This window comes from Calidris pugnax, unplaced genomic scaffold (assembly GCF_001431845.1).
Source record: "Calidris pugnax isolate Ruff unplaced genomic scaffold, ASM143184v1 scaffold24, whole genome shotgun sequence".
Classification (NCBI taxonomy): domain Eukaryota; kingdom Metazoa; phylum Chordata; class Aves; order Charadriiformes; family Scolopacidae; genus Calidris; species Calidris pugnax.
The window spans coordinates 40,146,866-40,159,111 of NW_015090922.1; the positions used below are offsets into that span (position 1 = coordinate 40,146,866).

A 12,246-nucleotide genomic window follows, 5' to 3' on the forward strand; every position below is an offset into this window, starting at 1 on the left:
TTCTATTTTAATCAAAAAGAAGAATGAAAAGCTGAGGGTATTAGAGTGGAACTGTAACAATTAATGTTCAATGTATAACAGGTCGCTTTGAAGAAGAATTTATCAAAATGCGGATGGAGAGACTGCAGGCTTGGATGACGAGGATGTGTCGCCATCCTGTTGTCTCAGAAAGTGAAGTTTTCCAGCAGTTTCTCAATTTCCGAGATGAGAAGGTAGGAAATAAAGTTCACAGGCAGACTGAGGCTGAGAAATTGCTCAGCTTTGTAGCCTCCTCGTTTGTCTGCCCCCCTGTGGGCAGTCGTGAGGAGCCCGAAAGCTGCTGGGTTTACTAACGAACTCAGCTGATTGATCAAAATGAGGCATAAAGTTGCTTGTGTGAAATGCGATGTGCTGTTCCAACAGGGGTGGGCTCTTTAGAGTAGCTTTCTTCCCAGACTTTTAAGGGCAGTTTGTTGTTCTCCAGCAGCAGAGCAACATATATAACGATTGTTTCGGCTGTTGCTCTGATCTGTCTCTGTTGGAATTGCTAATTACTGTGGTCCTCTGGTGCTGCTTTGCTATCAGGAGCCATTTTGTAGCAGGTCTAGGATGTGTCTGATCCTGTATTACATTTAAAAACAACCCCCCTTCCCTCAAAACCAAAATTTTGTCTGAAATGGGTTGTAATAGCGTTATGCTGCAGTCTTACCTGATGTAGCCCTTTTTTTTGTTCCCACCCACCCCCCTTTTTAAATAGGTTTTAAATAGGTTTTAGTATCTTCACCTTCAGTAAATAATTCTTTATGACTGAGCTCCAGCTCTGTTACTAATTTGGATAACTACCGATGAGGAAATAAACAGGAAAGCTCTGCTGCTTTCTCCTCTAAACAGTCATACTGGTAAATACACACAGACTTTGAAAAAGTAAATGAACCTTGGAGGTTTTTAAGACCAGATTGGATAAAGCCCTCAGTAACTAAGGTCACAGCTGACCCTTTATGAGTAGGAGGTTGGACTACAAACCTCCTGAGATCACTTCCAACCAGAATTACTCTGGGATCCTGTAAGTAGAGGCTTGATAACATAGTAAGCAGCAGTCCTAGGGGGGTGGTATTTGGATAGCCAGTGGAGAAACATAGAATTGTGCTAGCTGGGCAGCAGTTCTTAGTATCTAACCTATGGACTGGTAGAAACAGAACAGATGTTGCAATACATGTAGAATTTTTAACTTTTTTATCTGTTCCTACTAAACTCAGTATGGCAATTGCGTAACAGTCTCATGATCTTCTTGAGTAGCTTCTGGTATCAGCACTATCACATGTGCAGAGACAGCTGAATATAATTGCTCTTACACTGTATTTCAGTAATAAACAAGAAGGGTCTGTTTACCCCAGAATCTAGAAAATAAAGTGCACAAGGAGGATGGGGGGAAACTTTAAGAAACCTTGGCCCCACTGAAACTTTCAGCTAAAAGGTTTTAATGTGTGGTCTATTGGCTAACTGTTCTCTTAAATATTTCATGCACCACTTAAATACGTGCCCTTAAAGATGCATGAACAGTGGTGGTTAAACTTCAAACTTTTTTTTCCCTTTTCTCAAGGAGTGGAAAACTGGAAAGCGGAAGGCAGAAAAAGATGAAACTGTAGGAGTTCTGATCTTTTCTACAATGGAACCAGAAGCTCCTGACTTGGACATGGTAGAAATGTAAGGTGGCTTCATTTTGCATGGACATTATGCATCTGAATATACAACAGCTACTGAGCTAATATAAAACTAGAATATTAAGCATGCACATATATTCATGGATTTGAAGGGGTATTCATCAGGGCAGAGCTGAAAAATTGTTTGAATAAGAGATTTTCATATCAGCTCCTCCAAAACTTGGTGGAACTCCATGTGGTGTCTCTCACGTCAGTGGCTGAATACTGATCCTAAAAAGATTTATGCAGAACCAGTTGATGAGATAGAGTACTGGCAGTTCCTGCGGAGTTATGTTTTATATTGCTGTGGAAGTAAATTTTGATCTTTAATCCTTCAATTGTGAACAGTTCCAAAGTGTGCTAGGCTTAAAAATAGCTTAGGTTCCTGTAGGTGGACCATCGAGGAAAACAGCATTTCTGCAAGATACTTGTATATAATGCACACACAGTGTGATTCCAATATCTGGCATCCATGGAAAGATGTTAAAAGTATAAAGTGACATAAATTATCAAATTTTGGTTTGGTTACTACATTTTTGGTGTATCTTTCTGGAAGTGCAAATGCATATATTTATCTTATATATGTATATGTTATATATACATACAATTTTTTTTGTGTAGTCCTTTTGGTGGTAGACCCTTGGGTTTCATAAAGTGAAAGACTGGATTTACTCTGCAACCTTTATTTCAGTCCTCTAGACTTAAACATTTTTCTTACAGGATACATAGGTGTGCATGACAGGCTTTGCTTGCTGTTGTAGAACACAGAAATTTGGATAATGTTTTTGTGTCTGAAACTGGATAAACTAAATAGAAGTGTTCATAGTAGCACAGTAGTAGTGTACCTACACCTGGAAATATATCCCAGCATAGGCTTTATCCAAGTGATGCAGTGCATATTAAGATGTATGTAATAGCTGTGTGGTAGCAGTTGTGTACTAGTAAAAAAGATGGACATTTTTAGGTCACTTCCACTTCGAACATGAGGATTTCAAACTTGACTGCTTTTCTTAAAGGATGTGTTTTAAATATATCCCAGTGGTATAAAAGCTGAAAGGGTGAACCAGAGGGAGGATTTTGTACCCAGGGTGCAGGAGAGAGTGAGTCTGTACAATATACAGAACCCTGGCAGGGAACAACCAGCATGTGGTTTGTCCTCAAACAGGGTGAGGGCAGGAAAGCAGCCTGGGGGAACGCTCCCCAGTATTGGCTCCTGGGGTGGGGCTGGCAGCCTGAGGTGATTCTGGGGACATACCTCCAAGCATTGCAGGGCTGGCTGTAACAGCTCAGAGATCCACACCATGTTCTGGTGCCTGGGAACATCTCAGGGTGCTGTTAAAAGCATGTATGAAAATAGTCTTGAAAGCCATCACTCCTGTAAGTAGACAGACAACCTTGTTCAGTAGTTCTTAGGTTCTTCAGTGAAAAAATGCGGTTTGTCCTCAAACAGGGTGAGGGCAGGAAAACATCTTGGGGGAATGCTCCCCAGTATTGGCTCCTGGGCTGGGGCTGGCAGCCTGAGGTGATTCTGGGGACATACCTCCAAGCATTGCAGGGCTGGCTGTAACAGCTCAGAGATCCACACCATGTTCTGGTGCCTGGGAACATCTCAGGGTGCTGTTAAAAGTGTGTATGAAAATAGTCTGGAAAGCCATCACTCCTGTAAGTAGACAAACAACCTTGTTCAGTAGTTCTTAGGTTCTTCGCAGCCTGGGGGAACGCTCCCCAGTATTGGCTCCTGGGGTGGGGCTGGCAGCCTGAGGTGATTCTGGGGACATATCTCCAAGCATTGCAGGGCTGTCTGTAACAGCTCAGATATCCCGACCATGTTCTGGTGCCTGTGAACATCTCAGGGTGCTGTTAAAAGTGTGTATGAAAATAGTCTGGAAAGCCATCACTCCTGTAAGTAGACAAACAACCTTGTTCAGTAGTTCTTAGGTTCTTCAGTGAAAAAATGCTCTTTAGTGAAACAATTTTGCCAGTACTTTTGGCAGTTCTGTGTGATCCTGGTTTTGATCAAAGGATGATAATCCTGTTCTGGTTCGTGAATTTTTTCTGTGATCTTCGTACTGTAAAGTATGAAGTACAGAAAATTAAAAGTATGCTTTGCTATTGGGAAAACTGGAGTAAAACAAGGGCCTCGTGGAAAGTCCAGGTTGTGGTTCTGTGCAAGTAACTCTTCAGGTAGGATTTCCAGCTGAGGAAGGTTCCGGTGGGGATGTGGGAGTCTGTGGTTGGTCCACAGCTGGAGCTGCTGCCCTGGCTCTGGGGAGTCCCCTCGAGTTGCCTTTCTGTAAGAGCTTTCTCATACAGGCTTTGGCTGAGAGCATTTGTAAGATCTGATGCAGTTTTTCTAATTTTCAATTCATATGTCTAGTTTTCTTTTGTGGAATTCAGAGAGCATTGCTGTGTATGCAGGCTATGTTAATGGAAGGCTTTGATAGCTGCATGCAGATGCAGAATTCACTTCTGAGCATCACTGATTTATTTTTTTCCTCTCCATAGCACAACTGAACACAATGGTATTATCAATATAATGTGCAGACATGCTTACAGAGGGGTAAAAAGGCACATACTGATGCAGAATTCACTTCTGAGCATCACTGATTTATTTTTTTCCTCTCCATAGCACAACTGAACACAATGGTATTATCAATATAATATAAAGTTACACATAGATTTATTTCCCTAGAAGAACTGGTATATTAATTTTTATTCACCTGTTTTAGGCTCTTATTAAAATATCTGGAAGAATTATTTTATTTTTATTTTTTCATTGTTGTATGAATTTTGCTATTTCTCTTACTCTGTCTGATTTCCTGTCAATGTGGGGTCCTTCTATTTGTTTTAGGTGCTCAAGGGATGCATTTTCCTCAAATCCGATTTTGCTGTTCTGTTATTATCTGATCTCACTGGGGAGGGTCTATTTGTTTTAGGTGCTCTAGGGATGCATTTTCCTCAAATCTGATTTTGCTGTTCTGTTATTATTTGATCTCACTGGGGAGGGTATTTAACTTTTATTTTGAAGGTAACTAACTGTAGTAAGAATGATAGTCCAGTACCATGTGTTTAACAGGGAGAGAAAAACAGAATGAAAAATGCTTGTATCTAAAGCAGGAAGTTCAGTGAAATGACAGAGATTTCAAGGAATTCATTTATTTCTCTGATTTACTTTTTTTTTTGAAGACCTAGTTGATGCTACTAAACATTTCAGTATTGTGTTTAAAATTAGCGTAATGCATCTGTTTAAACTGCTTTTTGTTTTTGCTTTTTCCAAATGCCACAGAGAACAGAAATGCGATGCAGTGGGTAGGTTCACCAAAGCAATGGATGATGGAGTTAGAGAGCTGCTGACAGTGGGACACGAGCACTGGAAGAGGTGTACGGGGCGTAAGTGTCCTTTCTGAATTCAGCAGTCATTTCTGTGCTGCTTTTCTCTGGTGTCTGTACTGGGGTGGGTTTTTTTGTTGTTGTTTTTGTTGTTTATAATTCCAGGCATATCTTAAAACTAAAGGAAATCTTAAATTATCATGAGGATTGTATGGCGCTCTGGCTGCTCTCGGTGTCTGAGAGCATAAACTGTGCAAAATTTTTGTTTGTGGGGTATTTTTTTGTGTGTGTGTTCTTTTTTCTTTCTCTCATAACAGAAATATCTGGTCCCTGCCCATAGGTTTAAAAATATTAAAAGCTGAATACTTCTAGTAATCCATCTAAAGACCTTGTTGGACCTGTTCTCATATGTTTGTCATTTATCTACATTTTAGTGATGTGGGCGAAGTAGACCTGTCTATTTGATGAAATCATAAATGATTGCATTTTATTAACCCCTTATTTAGGATTCTTGCATGCCAGGAGGAGTGATTTAAAGATGAAATGAGTTTAAAAAAGAAAAAAAACAACTTGATTCTGACTTAATCTTTAGCCCAATTCTTTTTTTCTCCTATCTTGTCTCTTCCTTCCCACAGATATTTAGGGTTGCAGAACTTCACACCAAGTCCCTATGACTCTGCCTGGGCTCTAATTTCCTAGTCCACAGCAGTGTTCAGTGTTTGTGGCCACCACAAGGCAGCTATTGAAAGGAAGCAGGTACTACAGCTGAGGATCATAATAAGAAACACTCAGGGCAGGCTGTAGTGTCTGGCAACCAAAGACCTATCACATAAATCTCCTCAAATCACCTCCATTTTTTTCCTTTCCTTTTTTTTTTTTCTTCTTTTTTTTTTTTTTTTAAATCCCCCCAATAAACACATTATCCCCAGACTTGGGAGTAAGTATATCTTCTGAGTTACTTTATTGCTGCTTTCTAACCTAACACTGCAGCTGACTGGAGGGAATGGGAAGTACAGAAGCCCAGTCTCTTCTGGTAACGGTTACATTGGACCTTGGTAGCTGTAGGATGTGAACTTTAATTCATGTTTCTCCACTTTGAATAAGAGGGTTTTCTTCTACCCATCATTGACCCTCCTGCTGAGCAATAATAGTCTAACACAGGACACAGATCCAACATTGTAGAGATCTTGCTTCACTAGGAAGTGATACTGAGGGGGAAGCAGAAGGCAGGGGAAGGAATAAGGTCTTTCAAATGAGCCTAGAAAAATAGTGTTGCTTTGCAGTTACAGAAGCAGTGATCAAAACCACCATATTTAAGGCCTGGCTGTGACTTGTGCTTACAGCAGGAATTCAGTATTTTGCTCACTGCTAAAACCTCCCTAAACTTATGACACTAGAGCTTTAGATATGAAATGACTTCTAATACATAAAGCTTTACTCTGCTCTGGTGAGACCTCACCTGGAGTATTGTGTGCAGGTCTGGAGCCCTCAGTATAGGAAAGATACGGACCTGATGGAGCAGGTCTAGAGGAGGGCCACAAGGATGATCAGGGGGTTGGAGCACCTCTGCTACGAGGACAGGCTGAGGGAGTTGGGGTTGTTCAGCCTGGAGAAGAGGAGGCTCCGGGGAGACCTTAGAGAAGCCTTCCAGTACCTGAAGGGGGCCTACAGGAAGGCTGGGGAGAGCCTGTTTACAAAGGCCTGCAGTGACAGGACGAGGGGCAATGGCTTTAAGCTGGAGGGGAACAGATTTAGACTGGAGATTAGGAGACAGTTCTTTACTGTGAGGGTGGTGGAGCACTGGAACAGGTTGCCCAGGGAGGTGGTTGAGGCCCCATCCCTGGAGATATTCAAGGTGAGGCTCGATGAGGCCCTGGGCAACCTGGTCTAGTTGGGGGTGTCCCTGCTGACTGTGGGGAGGTCGGAGTAGATGACCTTTGGAGGTCCCTTCCGGCCTGGGCAATTCTATGATTCTATTAAGTAGTTAACATAAACACAGTAAGGCAGATGTGATTGCATTGAAAACTTAACTTTCCAGACTTTCATACTGAATAGAAAAAGGAGACTGGTAAATCAGGACATAAAAAAACTGAAGAATTTCAGTAGTCTCTTAGGTTTTAAGTTCTCTGTCAGCTTTAGTCCCAGCTCTTAGTCAGAAGTATTTTGGGCGCTTCCTGAGCAGTGGTTACATGGGTGTTCTGTTCTATGATATTTAAAATGACCGACAGCAGAAACTCTTTAAAATGCAAGTGAAAAGAAACCAAACGTTCTTCATTGAAGTTTCCATTGGGGATTCAGTAACAAGTTAATGGCTGGTAACAGAAGTCTAGTACTCTGAATGGTACCTGTTGAATAAGAAATACCAGTTGTCCCAAATAATCTAACTTCTGGGCAAGAACTTGATCAAAGATAATCAGTAGAATTATGCGGTCTGGGGGGCTTCTGTTTTTTGTGGTGTTTTGTGTGGGTTTTTTTTTACCACACAAAGTGGTTCCTCTTCAGAAATCTGATTGTGTAGGGTGCTGGTGCAACTAAAAAACTTCTATTTACCTTGATAGTGTGCCCTCTGAATACAAATTGTTGACAACAAAAAGCACATCTACTTGTTTTTTTTTTTCCTGCTAGAATAAGTAACTTATAAAAAATTGCTATTGCTTTTCAGATTGCTTTTTAGGCCTCTGGCGTGGTGGTATTCAGAGTGTTAATAATGAATGCACTCATAAATCACAGCTTATCGACTTCATTGTGAGGAAGCAATTTATGCATAAGTTTTCAATAGATAGTTTCAATGGATTATAAAAACCAATTTTATTATTCTGATACTTGCATCAATTTTTATCCCTAGATAATCTTGTTTTCTGGAGCCTTTAAATACAAAATCCATGCTTTGAGGGGAGTTTAGGTATTATACATCTGTTTAATAAACCCCTCTTAAAATATTAATGAGATTTATTCTGTGTATCACTGCAGTGCTTCTGCCCCCACCCTACCCCAAAGTCTGCTCGTGAGGGGGAGGAAAAAAATTCTTCCTGTATACATAGGACTGAGCTAGGAGTGCAGTGAGACTTTTTTTCTTTTTTCTTTAATATAGCAGTCACACACTGTTTTCCCCAACTGTTTGTGCCTTCAAGAATCCAGATTGCAATTGCTTTATCCAGTTTTGGAACGTCTGTAGCAGGGGAGGGGGTAAAAATGTGATTGTAAATGCTTCACTAGAGGAAATGTAAATGTAAAACCTAGTAGGTTTTGACATCTGCTTCTGTCAAGTTTTGGAAATGCTGCAGATTTAGTCTCACTAAGCCCAGTTTTTGCTTCCGTTTCCCTCCTTTCCCCATCCTTTCTCCCCTTGCAGCACTACCCAAGGAATACCAGAAGATAGGAAAAGCGTTGCAGAGCCTGGCACTGGTCTTCAGCACTAGTGGATACCAAGGTACTTCTATAGCTTTATTTGTACTTTACTTAACAAAAGATAATTTAATTACATCATGATATATTTTTTTGACAAAGATCTTCATGTTTTCCTTTTTGAACTTCAGATGTCAAACATGATTCTGGAAAAAATTTTAAAAGCTTGTTTCCCTGTGTGTATTATGGGGTTTTTATATTCTAGTCTGCAATCTTGTTTTGTCTCAGTGTGTAATCATGAGATGGGCTGGGGGGTGGTGGAGTTAAGCTTGATCTCATCAGTATATAATCTGGTCACTGACCCGACCGACAAAACATGCTGTACCATTTTTTGGTGATATCAAAAGAAAGGGGAGAAGATGCAGCCTTGAAAATATCTGTCATGGAATTGTGTGACTTATTTCGTGATACAAGTCGACATGGGGGTGGAAAACTTATTGCAAGATTTTTGTATACCTTTATGTTGGCTGCTGTAGCCTTTTCTTGTCCTTCACCTTTCCTTTTCCTTCAGGAGCCCTAAAAATAGACCCTGTCGTGTTGGGTATGAAAGTTGTGGGAGGTAAAAGGAGGGCAACAATTGCTCAAAGTTCTCCTAAAATATAGTCTTTAGGCCAAACTTAAAATCCTGCTTTGATATATTAAGTTCTGCTGATGTTTTCCATATAACTGGAAAATATTTTCTTGTATCCCAGAGGGAGCTAATGGAGTCCATTTTTCTCTGGGGTTATCTTGTCAAATTTATCTTTTTTCTTTTTTTATTCTGTTGTGGTTTTTTTTTTTCCCTAGACTTAATAGCAAAATTGCTCTGTTCTAAAACCTTAAACATTATAGCACAGAGGCTTCCCGAAACCTTTCCATCTTAGGAATTTTAGTTGACCAGTGCTTACTCTGCTCATCGATCTCTTCCTTTGTACTCTTACAGCTTTTTGCTCCATAAACCATATATTAAAATGCAACCACTTCAGATTCTCTGCTGCTGGAAACTTTGGAAATAGGCATACTCCCTGTACCTTGTTCTCATCTTTGTCCTGTCCTTCAATGGGATGACTGTGTAGTTAGAATTGGAGCGTAGCATATTACCTAAAATGTTACTTTTGCATGTGAGAACCAACATGGGGATTTGCATAGTCATGTACTCTTAGCGTTGGTTAGAAAACTGTAAATCCTAGCCAGGTACAATCTGTGGCAAGAGTTCTTGGGAAAGGACTGAAAATTGCTTGAACTGTAACACATTCTTTTTACGAAGGAAAGCTTCAATTTGTTTTCCAGCATCTTTGAATGGTATGAAAAAATAGGTCCCATGATGCTTGGGAGAAGGCAAGAAGGTTTCTCTTTGTTGTTTGTCCAGTTGCACCCTAGTATCTTGCTGAGGAAAATGCCCTTCCCACAGACACCTTTGTCCTGGTTCCATATATTTTGCTCTTCTTAATAACTGCTACACCAGTGTGTTTTTTCAGAATTGATATATGGGATTCTTTGCTTTTTAATTTGAGTTCCCCAGCAGAGAGAGTAAGTGCAGTCCACTTGAAATATCTTTGTTGTTGCTGCCCTCGCTCTTTCCTGCCTGCTGCTCATGTATGATTTCACTTCATGGTTGCTGCTCAGGTGCAGGTCTGTGGATTAAGCAGACTCTATGCAAGAGATGGGAGCACCTGGATTTAAACTGATAGGAGGTGGCTTTCCTGATCTCAGTATTTAAAAGAAGGCACTTAACTTATTCCTTCCAATGAAGAAGTACTATCGAGGCTGAGTATGGATTATGATTTTTCTGTGTCACGCACACAGAATCACGTGGGGTTGGAAGGGACCTCCAGAGATCATCTTAAAGCAACACCATGTTTTATCCCAAAATCTAAGACTCAGTTGCCAAAGCAGCAGTTATTTCAAGGCTACTTCTGAGCAGACGTGGTGAATTCTGAAATAATAATGAAATTATTTAATTCTACCTGAAATAATGAAATTGATCTCCCTGAACCTTTTCTGTTTTACAATAATGTGAAGATATCTTCTGAATTATGTACCTCTTGGATCTCTCAATGGGGTTTCATATTGTTAATTTTATTTTATCAAGACAGGTTCAAATAGGAGAAAAATAACTATTTCTTTAGCAAACTGTACCATCAGTGAAGAGGAATGGCTCCTTCAGCCATACTTAAAGGCACTCAGTTCAGTTTCTGTTAGGAGCTGAATCTCCTCATCCTCTTTTTCTTTTTTAATTTTTTCTTTTTTTAAAATACTTGAGTTCTGGAAGTTAAAGCATATAGGCCACTGAAGATTGCAATGGCTGACATGAACATGACAATTTGATGACATGAGCGTTTCCAGCTGCTGGTAGCTGACTTCTGACATACTGAACACACTGTTAGTGGGTTCACTTGCCCAATTAGGACGGGATGTATCTGCTGTCCTTGCCACTTTCATCAGTGCTGCCTGCTTCCTCTGCAGAGCTGTATTACGTGTGGTGAATGTCTACTGCCTTCTCTCCTGATTCCCAGCCTAAAAGGTTTAAGGTTGCACCAGGCAAGATACATGTCTCACTGAAGCTCTTTCTTATGCTGCAGAATGAGCCTTATCAATTAGCAGCCCAGCCATAATGCATATGAGGAATCTTTCCCCAGTATTTGCAGAGGGCAAGGGTACCTTTAGAATTATTAAGGACGCACTGAGAGGTTCTCATTTAACTTGGCCATGGGCCTATGGACTGTCCGATCAGTTTTAAGAACACATGCTTTGAAAGTATGATCCTGGTCCAAAAATGCATATTGGGCAGTTCCAGAATATGCCTGGAAGCATCTTGCAGCCTGGCACTGTGTTGCCTATCCTATTGCATCACACGATGCTCTTAGGTTAACGCAGCCTTAAATAGCATGGCTGCTCTTTTGCGGCGCCAAATCTGGGCGAGTCTTTCTCCTATATTAAGCAAATGTGAATGGCTGTGGTATGCCATTTAACTGTAGTAAGATCTCCTAATTCTACATCACCCCTCAGAAATTTTGTTAGGCAGTTACACGCAAGTTTCCCTGTCCTGCCAGCTAGCACCAGGCACATCTTGCCTTCCCCAGCTGCTGGTGGGATGAACATTATCGGTCTGAGGATGTACTTGTCAAGAAAAATCTTGCTACAGGTAGTTCCCTAGTACATCAAACTTGATCTTTTTCCTACTCCTGGATTCTGTTAAAACATGCTTTGAAAGAAAAGAAAATAAAAACACTTCTTGACCAAAAAAAATATAAAAATCTGCTTTCCTAATCAAGCCTTACAGAATATTAGTTCTCTCAATATGCCCAGTGTGTTTCCTCTGAGGTGATAATTGCTGGCATTTGGCAAGCAGTTAAGCTGCTAAGAGATGCACTGCTAAACATCTCCAAAAGGCTCCTCATAGTTTTACATCTTCCTTCATCTCCCTGTGACAGCATGCAGGCCTGTAAATCGATGAAGTTTCTTCTCATGGTTGGGTTAAAATATCTGTAGAATATTACTTGCCATTTGAACTGGTCTTTTTACAACTACCTTTAGTCAATGCTTTTCAGCACTCTCTGTTTCTCGGGGGGACACATGTAATGCACCCTGCCCTGATTTTATTGTCAGCAGCATGTGGGGCTTTTTTGCTTTTCCACTGATTAAAGAACCCCTGACATCCTGGTGTATCCTTGCACTGGGACCCAGCTCAGCCTTCACAGCTTAAGTTAAGCAGCCCATTCCCAGTTTCATATCAGTTCAGAAGCTGCGAATGTTAGATAGAAACTTGTCCCTGCCCAAGTAACAAAACTCTGACCAAAACCTGTGCTGACAACAGTGATGGGGAGCGAGACCCAGCTCAGCCTTCACAGCT

At 40.7% G+C, this 12,246-nt stretch overlaps 1 protein-coding gene across 1 annotated transcript in view; it reads left to right on the forward strand.

Moving 5' to 3' along the window:
• Positions 1–12,246, forward strand: part of SNX9 (sorting nexin 9) — a 59,388-nt gene that overhangs the window by 32,514 nt on the left and 14,628 nt on the right. The window contains exon 12 of the mRNA XM_014951118.1: positions 8,362–8,439. Coding sequence (XP_014806604.1) covers positions 8,362–8,439 — 78 coding nt within the window. The remainder of the gene's footprint in view (positions 1–8,361; positions 8,440–12,246) is intronic.